The 15,031-nt window shown below is 41.2% G+C and overlaps 1 protein-coding gene across 1 annotated transcript in view; it reads right to left on the minus strand.

Moving 5' to 3' along the window:
- LOC149186687 (uncharacterized) overlaps nt 1-15,031 on the minus strand; it is a 105,259-nt gene that overhangs the window by 72,503 nt on the left and 17,725 nt on the right. Inside the window, exons 9-10 of the mRNA XM_089411086.1 lie at nt 13,239-13,337; nt 12,730-12,819 (exon numbers count right to left, since the gene is read on the minus strand). Coding sequence (XP_089267212.1) covers nt 12,730-12,819; nt 13,239-13,337 — 189 coding nt within the window. The remainder of the gene's footprint in view (nt 1-12,729; nt 12,820-13,238; nt 13,338-15,031) is intronic.

The raw sequence follows: 15,031 nt of genomic DNA on the forward strand, positions 1-15,031 counted from the left end.
CATCATGAAATCTCCTTTCAAAGACAGCTCGCCAGAAACAGTGTCACCAGTGACCTGAGACAACTCCCATGGAAGACATTCTAAGGACAATAAAGATCCTCTTCGCAACATGCATCTCACTTTAGTTGAAGAACTTCAATAAGAATGCAAAGGTGGATGGAAAAATAAATAAGGAATTGAAAGTACGGAATTGGTCTCTTAGAGCATAAGCAGTTATGTTCTGCCAAGAAAATGGTTTCAAGTTTCAACACTGGCTTTTTGAGGGTGGCGATAACCATACTGTTGTGGACAGTACAGTTAAAGGTAAGGCTTGAGCACCTTCTTGAAAGGATGGCTTTAATACCTCAGGCTTCAAGATCCACAGAAGACATTTGAAAATTTTGAAGAGGGCCTTGGTACAGGCCATTGTGGGAGACACGACTAAGCCCCAGCATGATGTATTCTGTGCACCTTCAAGCAACAGATTCATAATACTAGTGTTAGGTGGCATCAATGGTGTTTATAATTGATGGTCAGATCCTTTCCAGTTAAGACCCATCTCCAAGCCCATGGTCAAGCTCTTACCTGCACAACATTTCCAGCTCTTCATGTGGGTCAGATCCTTTCCAGTTGTGACCCATCTCCAAGCCTGTGGTTGAGCCCTTACCCACGCAGCATTTCCTGCACTTCACCCTCTGCATGTCACCTTTTTCCCTGAGCCTTCAAAAGATGCAGCAGATTACACTGTGGAATTGAAGTCTGATCAGGGATTTAGCTCAATGTAAAGTTATAAAAGCAAGGCTAAGGAGAGGAAAAGGACACACCATAGAGTGGCACTAACAATTGAGTAAGGGATTTTCTCAAGTGACGAGTGTGATACCCACGTGTGTTGGGTCCAAGGAAATGCAGAAGTGCAGCATAGGAGATCGAGGATGGATCTAAGGCATGATCTACTGGATCAAATCTAGGGTATGTCGTAACTGTAATTTCTCAGTTGGGCCATTATGGTAGGATGGGAATAAAATTAGATTCCGAGTTATTAATGAAGAACTATTGATTGGGCAGAATCTGTTTGTGTCACCTGTGATTGAAATTTCAGACTGATGTAATTTTGCTTCCACTAATTGTGTTAAGAAGCTAGTTGTGCATTTATTCAGTAGATCTGTAATATGTTGGTTTAATAAATTGTCAGGTGCTAGGTTCAATGGTAATGTAACACAACATAATTATAGAATAGAAATTACACCTAGGTTTGAACATAGGGCACACCACCAAAGGACTATAACATGATTAATACTCCATCAAACCTTAGAGAGAGGCTTGATCATCAAATATATATGTAGTACACCACCTCCCTGCCCCCCAACCTTGTAACTCAAACTTTAGGAAAATTACATCCATAATGGTACTAACATCATCAAACACATTTCCGCTAGGTGATGTCTAGCAAATGTTACATATGTTAAATCATATATCCCAAGGAAATCCCACCAAGACAAAATCCACTACCACAACACATCCATCTAACAACATCAACATCGCAAGAGAATGGGACAACAGAAATGCTAACCCATCCAATCATCAAGTATGTCCCCACCACACATTCAATGCAAAAGGGCCATGTAGAACACCCACTTCTAGTGACAACCAACATCATCACATCAACGCACCATGCAAAAGTCAATAAGAAACTCCAAAAATTTCATGAAACATCTGCCTCCTAACAACATCCTCTAACCCCTTGGGGAGCTAGAACCATCATCCTTATCCAAGATAAGCATATATACCAAAACCACACCATAATGAGATAGCATGTTCCATAACCATCAAATATGCAACGAGGGGGCAATTAACAAGACAAGCACATGTGACAAGACCACCGAACCAACTAGCATAATCAACCAAACAAGGAGAAGTAGCACTTCCCAACTAAAGAGATCCATCAAATGATCCAATGCCATGAAGTAAAGGTGATCCATGAAGATAAATTCCCTAAGTTGGTCCAATGCTCCAAAGTACCAGCAATAAATCTCCATCAATGTGAGGTGTAACACATAGCAGCCCTTACTGCCTTCCAAATTCCTTGAATTCATTTGCCCAAGGTGTGATCAAGCACTTGGTCTTGGGGTTTCCACCTTTATATTTTGTTCTCACACCATGCATTCTTCCACTTACAGTACTACCACTCATTTTTCTTAGGCTAACTCCTCACTATACTAGCCTAGATCCATCTTAACTCCGGATCTATCAAGCACCAAAAGGGATCAAATCTCTCGAGTTGCAAACCTCTTTTTTGAGTGCAAAACTTGAGGAAATGTTTGCACCTCGAGATATTTGATCCCTCTCTGCGCTTTATAGATCCAGAGTTTAGATGGATCTACGCTAGTTTCAGTCATGTTCGACCAAATAAAATCTAACGAACATATCATTAATTTTATTTTATCAATAATATGTAAATTCATCTAATATTAATATAATCATTTTAAATATGCTAAATATGTCTAAGATTATTCTGGTCATTTTAATTTTAAATTTGCTTAGTTACCTCAGTTTGTTGAGATGATAAATATTGTTAATAACTTTAATGATGAAAAATGATTAAATAAAATTTTTGAATGTAAAGTGACAATGTAATAGTGTTGAATGATATAAAATGTGAATAATAAGAATATAGTCAATTACAAATAGTCTTCATTTTCTATTATTCTTATTGTCACCCTAGTTACTTTTGTCATCTTTTCATATCGATTATATGAAAAGGACAGGTTAAATCGTAAATCATTTAAATCTTTAGCTCGGGCTATTGTAGTAAACATCATACCTTGTCTCTATTTCTCTCCAATATTAATAGGTTGAATTACTATAACACAAAAATCAATGTACACTGTCAATAATTTTTTGTGTTTACGCTGAAATCAATGCACAATTTTAATCCAATCACTTTAAAATTAATGTACCATCATACATCCAATTACATCAAATTAGAAATCAACATGTACATTGAAATCAATGCATCTAATTCAAGCAATCAAATAAGATTAGAAAACAACATTTACATTGAAATCAATGCATCTAATGCAAGCAATCAAATAGGATTAGAAATCTACATTTACACTCAAATCAATGCATCTAGTGCAAGTAAGCAAATAGGATTATAAACCAACATCTACACTGAAATCAATGCATCTAGTGCAAGTAAGCAAATAGGATTATAAAACAACATCTACACTGAAATCAATGCATCTAGTGCAAGTAAGAAAATAGGATTATAAACCAACATCTACACTGAAATCAATGCATCTAGTGCAAGCAATCAAATAGGATTATAAATCACCATCTACACTTAAATCAATGCATTTAGTGCAAACAATCAAATAGGATTAGAAATCATCTACATTGAAATCAATGCAGCTAGTGCAAGCAATCAAATATTATTAGAAATCAACATCTACATTGAAATCAATGCATCTAGTGCAAGCAATCAAATAGGATTAGAAATCACCATCTACACTGAAATCAATGTATTTAGTGCAAGCAATCAAATAGGATTAGAAATCATCTACATTGAAATCAATGCATCTAGTCCAAGCAATCAAATATGATTAAAAATCAACATCTACACTAAAATCAATGCATCTAGTGCAAGCAATAAAATAGAATTAGAAATCATCATCTACACTGAAATCAATGCATCTAGTGCAAGAAATCTTCTTCCCTCTCTCCCCCCTTCATCTATATCTATATCTCCCTCCATCTCTCCTTCTTTGTCTCTCTATCTCAACCCCCCAAACACACACGCTCTCTCACTCCATATCTTTCAATCTCTCTGTCCCTCCCTCACTCTCTCCATCTTTCTCTTCTTCCCTCTCTTCACTTTCCATCTATATCTCTATCTCCGTTTGTCTCTCTATGTCACCCCCAAAACATACACTCTCTTTCTCCAATCTATCTATCTATCCCTCTCTCTCTCCCTCTCTCTCTTCCCCTTCTCTCCCTCTCCCCTACTTCTATCTCTCTTCCCTCTTACTGTCCTCCCTCCCTCTCTCTCCATGTTTCTTATCACTCCCTCTCTCTCTCTCTCCACCTTTCTCTCTATATTTCTTTATTCTTACCTTCCTCTCTCTCCCCTCAAAATCCATCTCACTTTCCCTCCCTCTCTTCACTCTCTCACATCCTCTCTCTCTTCCTTTCTCTCTCCTCCCTCTCTCCCTCCCTCTCTCTCTTTCTTCACCCTCCACCTCTATTACTATATCCCTCCCTCTCCCCTCTCTCCTTCTCTCCCCCATTCTCTCCATCTCTCCTTCTTCTCTTTATCTCACTCCCAAAGATACACACACTCTCTCCATCTCTCCCTTGTCACTCCGTCTCTCTCTCCACTTCTCACTCTCTATGTATTTCTTCTTCTCTCGCTCTCTCACCCTCCAACTCCATCTCCTATCCCTCTCTCTCTCCTCCTCTCTATAAAGTCCGCTCTCTCGTACTTCCTCTCTCTCCCTTGCAAATCTATCCCTTCGCATCTGCCCCCACGTCTGCCCCTCTGCGTCTGCCCCCGCGTCTGCCCCTTCGTCTACCCCTTCGCGCCTACCCCTTCTCGTCTGCCCCTTCGCGTATGCTCTGCGTCTGCGTGCTAGAGTTGTGACGTGTTGTTGCCAAAGCCGTTGGTTGCTTTTGCGCTCAAGTGTTGGACTCTGCATGAAGACCAACCTCTGCGTGCTTAAGGGTTTGGACCAGAGCTCGTATTCTGCCCTCTGCATGTAGACTCAGTTTTCTGCGTGAAGCCCGTATATCTGCCCTCTGCATGAAGACTTAGTTTTCTGCGTGAAGACCAACCGTCGTGTGCGTGAGCAAGGATCCGGGCCCAGGTTGAGCATCTTGTTGAACCACCATGACAGAGCAGCAACACAACAAGGACCCCGGGGAAGCCGAAATGCCACTGTCCAAAGATTTCAACAACAGAGGTCCGCTAAAGTACTTACAGCAGTGCCACAATATAGGTGAGAATGTATACAGCCCCACCGATATTGCATTAGAAACAGATTTTGCTTTCTAGACATCCCAAATTAGACAAATTATGAGGAAAATGGAACACCTAGAGGCGGAAAATCGCATGCTGCGAGCCGACATCGGCACTTTGTCAAACAGAGTTCTATCGATAGAGGGAGACAACGCATCTATCAGAAAAACACTACAAGAATACCGAGAACAAAGTGCGGGGCAAAATTCCGACGAGATTTTACAGGCGGAGATCAGAGATCTTAAAAGCAAACATGAGGAAATTAGATCCCAACAAATGTCCTTTAAACAGGAAACGGAGTCGCATATCAGCACATGGGCACAGGTGGTCAAAGGAAAGGACAAGGCCCCTCCGCTCATAGCGGTGGAGGCAGTAGTGCAGGCAAAGCTCGTGGAGGAAAGAACCCGACAAGCAAGAGAATTAAATCTTAAGGTAAGAGGACTCCCTACACCTCCCCCCTCAGCAAACCCAATGGAACTGGGGAACAAGTTTCTATGTGACACTCGAGACATACCAGACATAACCTTAGACAAAACCTAGATAGGGCAACACTGTACCCTCTTCCGCAGGTTCCGTGATTCCTCGGATAGACTTCGGGTACTCCAAGCCAAGCGGAAGCTATTCTCTCTTCCGAATAAAGTGTTTTTGGATGAAGACCTCACAAGAGCTCAAGTAGCTGAATTGAAACAAGCCAGGGAACAGGTTGCAGCAACAAGACAGGCAGGGAAATGGGCAGTGATTAGAAACCTTCGGGCAGTTATTCGGGACACCTTCCCCCCAGGATGGGCATCCCGTTCAGGTAGCTCCAAATGACAGGGCCCGGGTGGAGAGGAGGTGGGGCACGGATCTCTCGGTTCTCTGTTGGAATGGCAATGGCTCCTTCTGGTCTTCACCAGGCCTACTTTATGAAGCCCTTAGCTCAGCCGATATCCTCCTGGTTAAGGAGACTCACACGAGCCCAGTCTGACCTCTCCTCGACATTACAGGATACCAATGGACCGCAATTTGCAGACAAGAGACACGGAGTTCAGGAGGTGTCAGGGGATCAAGGGGTGTTTCTTGCCTCGTCCGTGATAGCCTCAGGAGCAGAGTATCAGTGGTCACGACCGATGAGTATAGCAGATTCATGTGGATTCAGATCAACGCCAGAACATCACCTCTGAGAGACATTTATGTCGCAGTCTATTACTTCCCACCTCTCTTGTCTTCCTACGCTATTCACAATAGCTCAAACGAAGACCCTTTTACAGACCTGTACTCTGACATCACCAGGTTTTCGGCAGTAGGGGACGTCATTCTCACGGGGGACTTTGATGCCCAGACCAAAGACCTCCAGACTCCTATGCACGACCGAACAGAGGATATAGTTTGCACTCAGGGATTGACCCGACCACGATCAGCATGCACCGGACATCCGAGGATCACTTGGGACCCACCACAGCCTATGGGAGATATCTGCTACAGTTGGGAGAATCTCATGAGCTGGTAATTCTGAATGGCCTACCATGTTTCCCATCATCGCACTTCTTTACCTACAGACCATTTGGAGGTGGGGCAAGTGTGGTTGACTATGCTATTGCAAACCCAGATCTCCTCTCTTACATCAAAGATTTCTCGATCACCCCCATCCCTCTCGCAGATCATGCACTTCTCTCACTCTCTCTGCAGTTTGACCTCCTGAATCCATCTCCTACTCTTCCCCGCAGCCCTCCCAGGACCACCTTCCGATTTGAGGAGGGTGACCCTGATCTCTTCTCCTCTATCCTCAGATAGACACTCCCATCGGAGTCCCAGTTCGCCTCTCTCAGCTCTGCCAAGGACAAATACCAGTGCCTCTCATATGCAATCTGGGAAGCTGCGCTCCAATCCTTCCCCCATTCTACCTGTTCCACCACCACCTCCCGCAAACCAGGAAATTGCCCTATGAATAAATGGTATGACCAGGAATGCAAGTCTATGCATCAGGACCTCCGACACGCATTCCGGAACTCCTTACCAACATACCCAGACCTTTGTTCAGCCTACCGTCACCTCCTTCACCGCAAGAAGCGCCTTTTCATTGCCCATAGGAGACAGGTTCTTTCTACTCTCCTCCTTCGCTCCCCTAAAGATTTCTAGGGGACCATCCTTTCCCGACGCTCACCTACCCCAGTCGACCTTGATCCTGACTCAATGTTCTCCCACACCTCCCAGCTGTATGACATTCCTGGGCAGCCTCTGATTCAAGTTACTTCCCCCCCCCCACCTCCTGCCACCTTTTCGCTAACAAAGATATCAAAGAGTCAATATGGACAATGAATAGCAGCAAGGCAACAGATGAAGAAGGCTTCCAGGCATAATTCTTCAAGCATGGACTTCGCCCCCTAGTAGGATATCTGGCGGACCTTTTCAACCAGGTGGTTCGGGATGGATTTTCGGATGGTTGGTCACACCACATTATATACCCGATCCACAAGTCAGGGCCTACTTCCGACCCCAACAACTACAGGACAATCATGGTTGGGCACACATTCTCCAAGCTATATGCTATAGCACTCCACAGGACACTCCCATTTCCTTGAGCAGAGACAACTCAGGGCCAAGGGCCAAGCAGGATTCCGCCCAGACCACCAGATGATCGACCACATCCTTACTCTTCGTGCGGTGATCGAGGAGGCTAGTCATCGATCCTCTGAAGTGTATTACTGCTTTGTAGACTTCCCAAAAGCCTTTGACTCAGTCCTGAGGGAAGATCTTTTCCAAAGGCTAAGAGAGATTGGCATTTCCTCGACTCTCCTGACAGCTATCATGCGCCTCTATGAGGCCGTCCTTGGTCGTCTCCGCACAGTTGGAGGAATGTCGGATTTCATCCGAAGCACCATTGGAGTCAAGCAAGGATGCCCCCTTTCTCCTACTTTATTCGAGATCTATATCGATGAGCTTGAGTCCTTCCTCCGGGAGCATATCCAGGATACAGATGGGTGTCTTCTTCACTAGGTCCTGATTTCCATCCTCCTTTTTGCAAACGATATTGCCCTTATAGCCTCCTCCCAAGAAGGCCTTCAGAGACAACTAGATGCTCTTGCAGCTTTTTGTGACCGGAGACATCTAACTGTGAATTTGGGTAAAAACAAAGTGATTATCTTCAATGGAATCAAGAAAACCTCGGACTTCCACTTCCTATTTAAAGGAGAGGAGATCGAGATTGTCAGCACCTATACATATTTGGGAGTTCAGTTTTCAAGGCCTCGCTTCAGCCTGCGACCGGCCCTTTAGCCTCAGATCAACAAAGGGTATGGCTCCCTAACCCTTCTGGAGAGGCAGTGTTTCTGGCACCATTTCCAGGACATCTCGTCCAAAATGAGCATCATGGACACTTTGATTCGCCCCACAGTGCTTTACGGCTCAGAGATTTGGGGTCCCTCTCTCCTAGAGTCAGATTGGGCTTCAGCAGAGCGGGTCCAGACCCTCCTTTTGCGTCGTTTCATTAGGTGCAAGCAGACAGTTCCTCAGCACATCATTCTAGCAGAGTTCGGGGCTCAACCTTTCCGCCTAGAGGTGATATTCAGGTTAGTGTCGCTCCTGCACAAGCTCTGAGGCCTGGCAGACGCGAGGAAGGGTCGTGACAGATACCCATATTTAGCATATTGCTCCTCGAAGAACATCGCCCGTATGCAGACAGGCCAATCCAAATGTTGGTACACCGGTGTGACAGAGCTTCTAGAGGTTTCAGGAATCCAAATTGACCATCTCCCTCCTTTTCAGTACTCTCTGAATTCTCCAGGCCAACTCCTTCCCAATCATCAAGAGCTTAATAAAATCATTAAGGAGGACATTTACAGACGATACATTCAAACTACATGGACCAACCCTCCCAATGGGTTGCGTCCAAAAATGGCCTTCTACGCGGAGCATTGCTTGGAGATCAGGGATGGGCTCATCATCAGACCCTAGTAGACGTTCCAGCATTGGATGCATGCCCTTAGAATCCCCCTCGGGCAGCTCAGAGTTGGGTCTCACAGACTCCGGGTGGAGAAAGATCAGCACATCGATAGGGTAGATAGGATTTGCCAGCTCTGTCACTTACAGGAGATAGAGACAAAGACACACTTCATCTTCGAATGCCCTGCTTACTACGAGATTCGAGGTTGTTTCCATTGTCTCTTCAGGTCTTCTCAGACTTTGAACAGCGTCCTCAGATATGTTGATCCGAGATGCCTTGCACTTTATCTCCAGGAGGCCTTCAGATTTCGGGCTCGTTTTATTCAACCCCCGACCAGATCGGACACCACGCAGTAGATCACGGAGTTCTTTAGGGCGCTACCATCAGCGCAGGGCACCAAAAGAACCATTGACTGACCCACAGACACTAAGACCAGATCAGTGCAGTTTCGGGGGGGCGGACCCACCAGACTGCACCAGCACTCCAGGATTGGATCCACCTCTAGGAGGCGCCCTAGAACCTCCAAGCGATAGTAGCGACAACCCAGTATGCCCACAGGACAGCAGACTTTGACAAGCTTCTCTCAGTTTTCTTCTCTTGGCCTCGGATGTTAGGAGTAGGAACTGGACAGGGGACTCCTTCCCCCCCCCCCCCTTTTCCTTCTTCTTCTTCTCCTTCTCTGCTTCATCGCAATGCTTTGTTTTGAAGCCGAGAGCTTCTAGCTTCTACATTTACATTTACATGTGTTTTCTGCTTTTTAAAAGAAATGTTAAAGGGGACCGTTTGGTCCACTAGCTTGGCATGATGTAATCATTGTAACTGACAGTTTCGTTGACCTATTATGGTCATTTGTTGGACATTAATAAAATTACCTTATCTTATCTTATTTTATCTCTCTCTTTTCCCTCCAATCCTCTCTCTTCCCCCAACACTATCGTCCTCTCTCTCAAGTCTTGTCTCTCGTTCTTCCTCTCTCTCCCTTTCTCTCCTACCTCACTCTCTCTTCCCCCATCACTCTCTCCCTCCCTCTCTCCCTCTCTTCCCCCATCTCTCTCTCTCTCTCTCTCTCTCTCTCTCTCTCTGTTACTATATCCCTCCCTCTCTCCTTCTCTCTCCTCTCTCCCCTTCCCTCTATCTCTCCTTCTTTGTCTCTTTATCTCACCCGTAAACATACACTCTCTCTCCACTTCTCATTCTCTATATCTTTCTTCTTCCCTCCCTCTCTCCTCTTCCAAATCCATCTCTCTATCCCTCCCTCTCTCCTCCTCTCTCTCCCTTTCTCTCCTACCTTCCTCTCTCTTCCCCATCTCCCTCCCTCTCTCCTTCCCTCTCTCCCCCCTCCCTCTTTGTGTCTCCCTCCCCCTCTCTTACCCTTCTCTACCTCTCTCACTCCTCTCCCTCTCTCTCTCTCTTTATTCCTCCTCTCCCCTCTCCTTCAGTTTATCTCCATCTCTCCCTTGTCACTCCCCCTACTATCACTCTATTTCTTTGTTCTTCCCTCCCATATATATCTACAATTAATATATATCATGATATATTAATATATATTATGATATAAAAAAAATTGATATTGTATTAATCCAATGTTATTAAATTTAATAATATTAATATTATAATATATTAATATGAATAATAGATTTAATAATAATAATAATCTTTTAATACTATTATTCGAGTTAATAATGTTTTTTTGCATGGTATTAATAATAATTTGGCCCATAGGCTTCACCTAAATAAAAACTCATTTTTGAGAGTTAGTAAGTATAAAGAGGTTTATGGAGTAAATATAAAAAGAGGTTTTATTTATTTACCATACCTCTAGTTTATTTTTATTTTTATTTATTTATCATATCTAATTTATTTACCATGGTATTTGGCTCATAGGCTTGGTATATAATTAGATGTTAATTTCTAATCCTATTTGATATATTTTTATTTATTTACCATACCTCTTTATACCTCTTTTATAAATATGGTATTTTGCCCATGGTATTAATAATTATTTGTCCCATGGTATTTGGCCCATAGGCTTCACTTAAATAAAACCTCTTTTTTGAGTTTTCGTAAATATAAAGAGGTTTATGGAATAAATATAAAAAGAGGTTTTATTTATTTACCATACCTCTAGTTTATTTATATTTTTATTTATTTACCATAACTCTGAAGTAGATATATATAAAAATAAATAAATAAATAAATAAAAAGTTATTTATTTACCATACCTCTGGTTTATTTATATTTTTATTTATTTACCATACCTCTTTAAAAAAAGTTATATTTCTTTACCATACCTCTGGTTTATTTATATTTTTATTTATTTACCATACCTCTTTTTTGAGTGTTCGTAAACTTTTTTATACTTTAAAATTTATATTGTGTTTATACATAATAATAATTAGATTGTTTTTTAAATAGGGCTGGCATTAGACTAAAAATATTAAATGTTAAATGTTAAATGTTAAATGTTTTTCCACTCTATAGCCTTACCAATTATACCCTTAGGGAAGCCCCCTTGAGTTGTAAAAGAGCCAACCAAAGTGAGAGGAAGAGCTATTGTGGTGATAATGAGTTGCCTGCCCCTTGATGCTTGGGAGTTTACATCATATGGGGGTGCCAGATTTTGTTGTAACATAGTCAATTCATTAAGGAGAGAACTTTTTTTATTTCAAATTGAAAATGGATAACATAAAAAATACTGGTGTTTTAAAGTTAAAATATACTAGAGTAATAATTGGGATAAAAACTAAGCTTGAGGCACATTAGAACTTTTCAGAATATGAAATCATTGACCATCTTCATGAACACCCACAAAGACCCAAATCTACATCCCTGTAATGGAACCAACGTATGACAGTGATGGTTGAAAGGTTAGCAGCTCTCCCTTGAAGAGGGGATGACACCATCAAAATCCAAGTAGTTTTATTTGAAGCTCTAGTATTAAAGAGATAGAGACAGGACAAAGACTTCTTTGGGACAAGGACCTTTTGAAGTTCAATTGTTATTAAGAGCAACTGGAGCTCTTGTTTGAGGGGGAATGTTAGAGGAGCAAACATTATGTTCACAGTGTTAAATATATCCTTTAAATTATGTGATCTTTAAGTCAGTAGGCATTAATGTTAGTGATATGTGACCATTGTAACATTTAGATGTCAAGATTAGCAGTTAGATGAACCATGACCATAACCAACTTAGGGTGTTGTATGAGAGCATAATTAGGAAAGATAACTTGATAGATTGGTATATGTAATGTGGGTAGCCTAACTCAGGCTCCCAATTCTATATTTGCTATAACATCTTTAATATATCTGAAATTTATTATTCTCTCAGTATATTGTGTAAATGCATTAGGTATGCACCCATATAAATTCTTACATGAAAATGTGCATTCTGATATACTTGAGGGCAATCCCACAGATGGTCAAATAAACTGTTAACTACTTTGTTGACAAAACAACATTACAATTCTTTCACCACTTCCATTCTGTAATCTGAACATTTCTATCAGTTTATACGTACACACCTCTTACTACAAATTTTATCTTTGAACATTATAATCCTCAAAGGTAAGCCATCAATCATGGACATTTGAACGCTTTCTAAACTAATATCATCCCAAGGTTGAATCAAGAAAAATGTAGTCACTGGACATCGTTAGAATATTAGTGGCATACAATTGATTAGGATAAGCATATATAATATTTGGCTATTGAGAAAATGACTAGCAGTGCTCCAAGGGTTCCTCATTTTCACATAAAAAGAAAACACAATATTCCAGCATAAAATATATATTCACAACATGAAGCAAAGTCCAAACCTTTGCTTCTGCATACTTCCACTTGATGAAAAGGTGATGTTTTTGTCCCCATTCATTCCCCAAGTGAAGACCAGATGTGCTATCTTGAGCCTGCTTACAAGGAAAAATTTGGTTAATTGCAAATTAAATAGAGGCATGTACCATAATTATTAGTCATGAGAAGATACCTGAGTCACGGAAAAGGTAAAGAACTACGAAAATATGTCATCAAGAGCCAGAAACTAAAATTAAAACTCATTTTGATCATATTTAGAAAATATGTCAAATAAAAGCAAGGCCAATTGGAGAGAAAACAATGGAGGGTTTGATCGGCTCAACCAAATTCTAAGCATCATTCTTTATACAAGTACTATTTTTCTATACCCTAAGAAGCCTTCAAAAATCTACATAACAGGAAAAAGTGCTTGAGAAATGCCAATTTCAATTATAAAACAAACTATTCATGCTGGAAAAGTTCGTTAAAGGAAACCCATTGGAAATTCCACGAATCAAAGGTAAAATCATTGTACCTGATGCCAATACTTCACTTTCTCACATGCTAGCCTTCTCTTCACCGCTAAGGTGGCCTTCACATTATCAATTGCTAGGCCAAGTTGGATATCTACTCCCTGTTTCTCCCATCAAAAATTCCAAATCAAAACAAGAAACTTGCATTTTTATATTATACCAGAACATATAAAAAGAAAGTCATCCCAGTTTATTAGGTTCTGCAGAAAATAAAATCTGCAATACTGAACATGGTTTCCAAACAAGGAAGACAAAGTAAAATTCTTAGAAAAGCACAACCCTTTTTTGTTTCCACTTAGACTAAGAATTATGCAATGGCATAAAAACATAATCATGCACGCGTAGCATTTTTCAACGAAGGATAATTCTAAAAATAACACATACAACAGGCTAAGTTACTCATTTTTGTGTACTCTTTCATTACTTGAGGAATCAACTTATTCTCATCAAAACATTAGATTAACTCAGTGTTTTACGAAACGGCCGTACCGAAACGGAAACGGCCGTTTCGTTCCGAGTTATTAAAAAAAAATTTGAAACGGCCTTTGACCCGGCTCGGTTGACCGGGTCAGCTATGACCCGGCCGAGTCAGCCAATGACTCGGCCGGGTCATAGCTGACCCGGTCAACCCGGCGGGTCTCGTCAAAAAACGGCCGAGTCATAGCATATAACTAGGCTGTTGTCAGAGTGTGAAGGTCCGCATATAACTGCTAATTGTCATTTAATTTTGATAGGTTGTAATTAGGAAAAAAGGTGAAATACACTTATGGTCAGAATCAAAGAGAAATTCAGAGCTGTTGAATTGCTAATAAAAGAAGCTAGTCGTTAAAGGGCACTAATGCTTGTGTGATGTTGTGAAGAGGAATTGGTTTCACCTACAATATTACAATTTGGAGAGTGAGGTTGGGTTGAATTGATGACTGTGTCAGAGTCTAGTTAATCATATTCCATGTGACAAATTGCTTGGAATATGCATGACATAAGTGCACCAAATAAGTTCTATGATTGCCAAGACTGCACCAAATCCTTTTGGCTACAACTTTAACCTTGAAACTATTCACACATTGCAACAACAGAATCTCAATCTGTATTCCATGGCTACAGCAATGGTAGCTTCAATTTTCTTCACTTGGCAGATACCTAAGTTTAGTATTGTCTAACTTTTACAGTGGCTTCATATGTCCTTTGCATGGCAGCTAGAAATCACAAGAACTGGCAGCCATTTCCATTCTCTAACACGGTTATCTCCACAAGCATCTCCTTTATAATTGCAATTCCTTTCTCTATCTCTATTCCATGGCTACAGCAATGGTAACTTCATCTTTCTTCACTTGGCAGACACCTAAGTCTATTATTATCTAACTTTTACAGTGGCTTCAAATGTCCTTTGCTTGTCAGCTAGAAATCACAAGAACTGACAGCCGTTTCCCTTCTCTAATACAGATATCTCCACGGGATGAGATGATGTTGTGTGTTTGGAAACTTGAATGAAAATCTTTAAAATTATGTTTAAAATATTTAAAATTATGTTTTTTTATAAAAAAAAAAAAATATTTAATGTATTTTTTACAACGACCGAGTCATTGAAATCGAGCCGGCCGAGTCATTGCCGTTTCCGAGTCCGAGTCCGAGTCGATCCTCGGCCGAGTCCGAATCCGAGTCCGTTTTGTAAAACACTGGATTAACTAAGCCACACACTTGAACATTGAAATAGCAGTCATCAACCCAATATTGCGTTGCATATGTCAATAATCCCTACAAAGGGGAAAAATAAAAACATGATTTCAAGGAAAAA

The sequence above is a fragment of the Pinus tabuliformis genome, chromosome 3_1 (assembly GCF_031772625.1).
Source record: "Pinus tabuliformis cultivar Carrire ecotype Pingquan chromosome 3_1, CPIR1, whole genome shotgun sequence".
In the NCBI taxonomy this organism is placed as follows: domain Eukaryota; kingdom Viridiplantae; phylum Streptophyta; class Pinopsida; order Pinales; family Pinaceae; genus Pinus; species Pinus tabuliformis.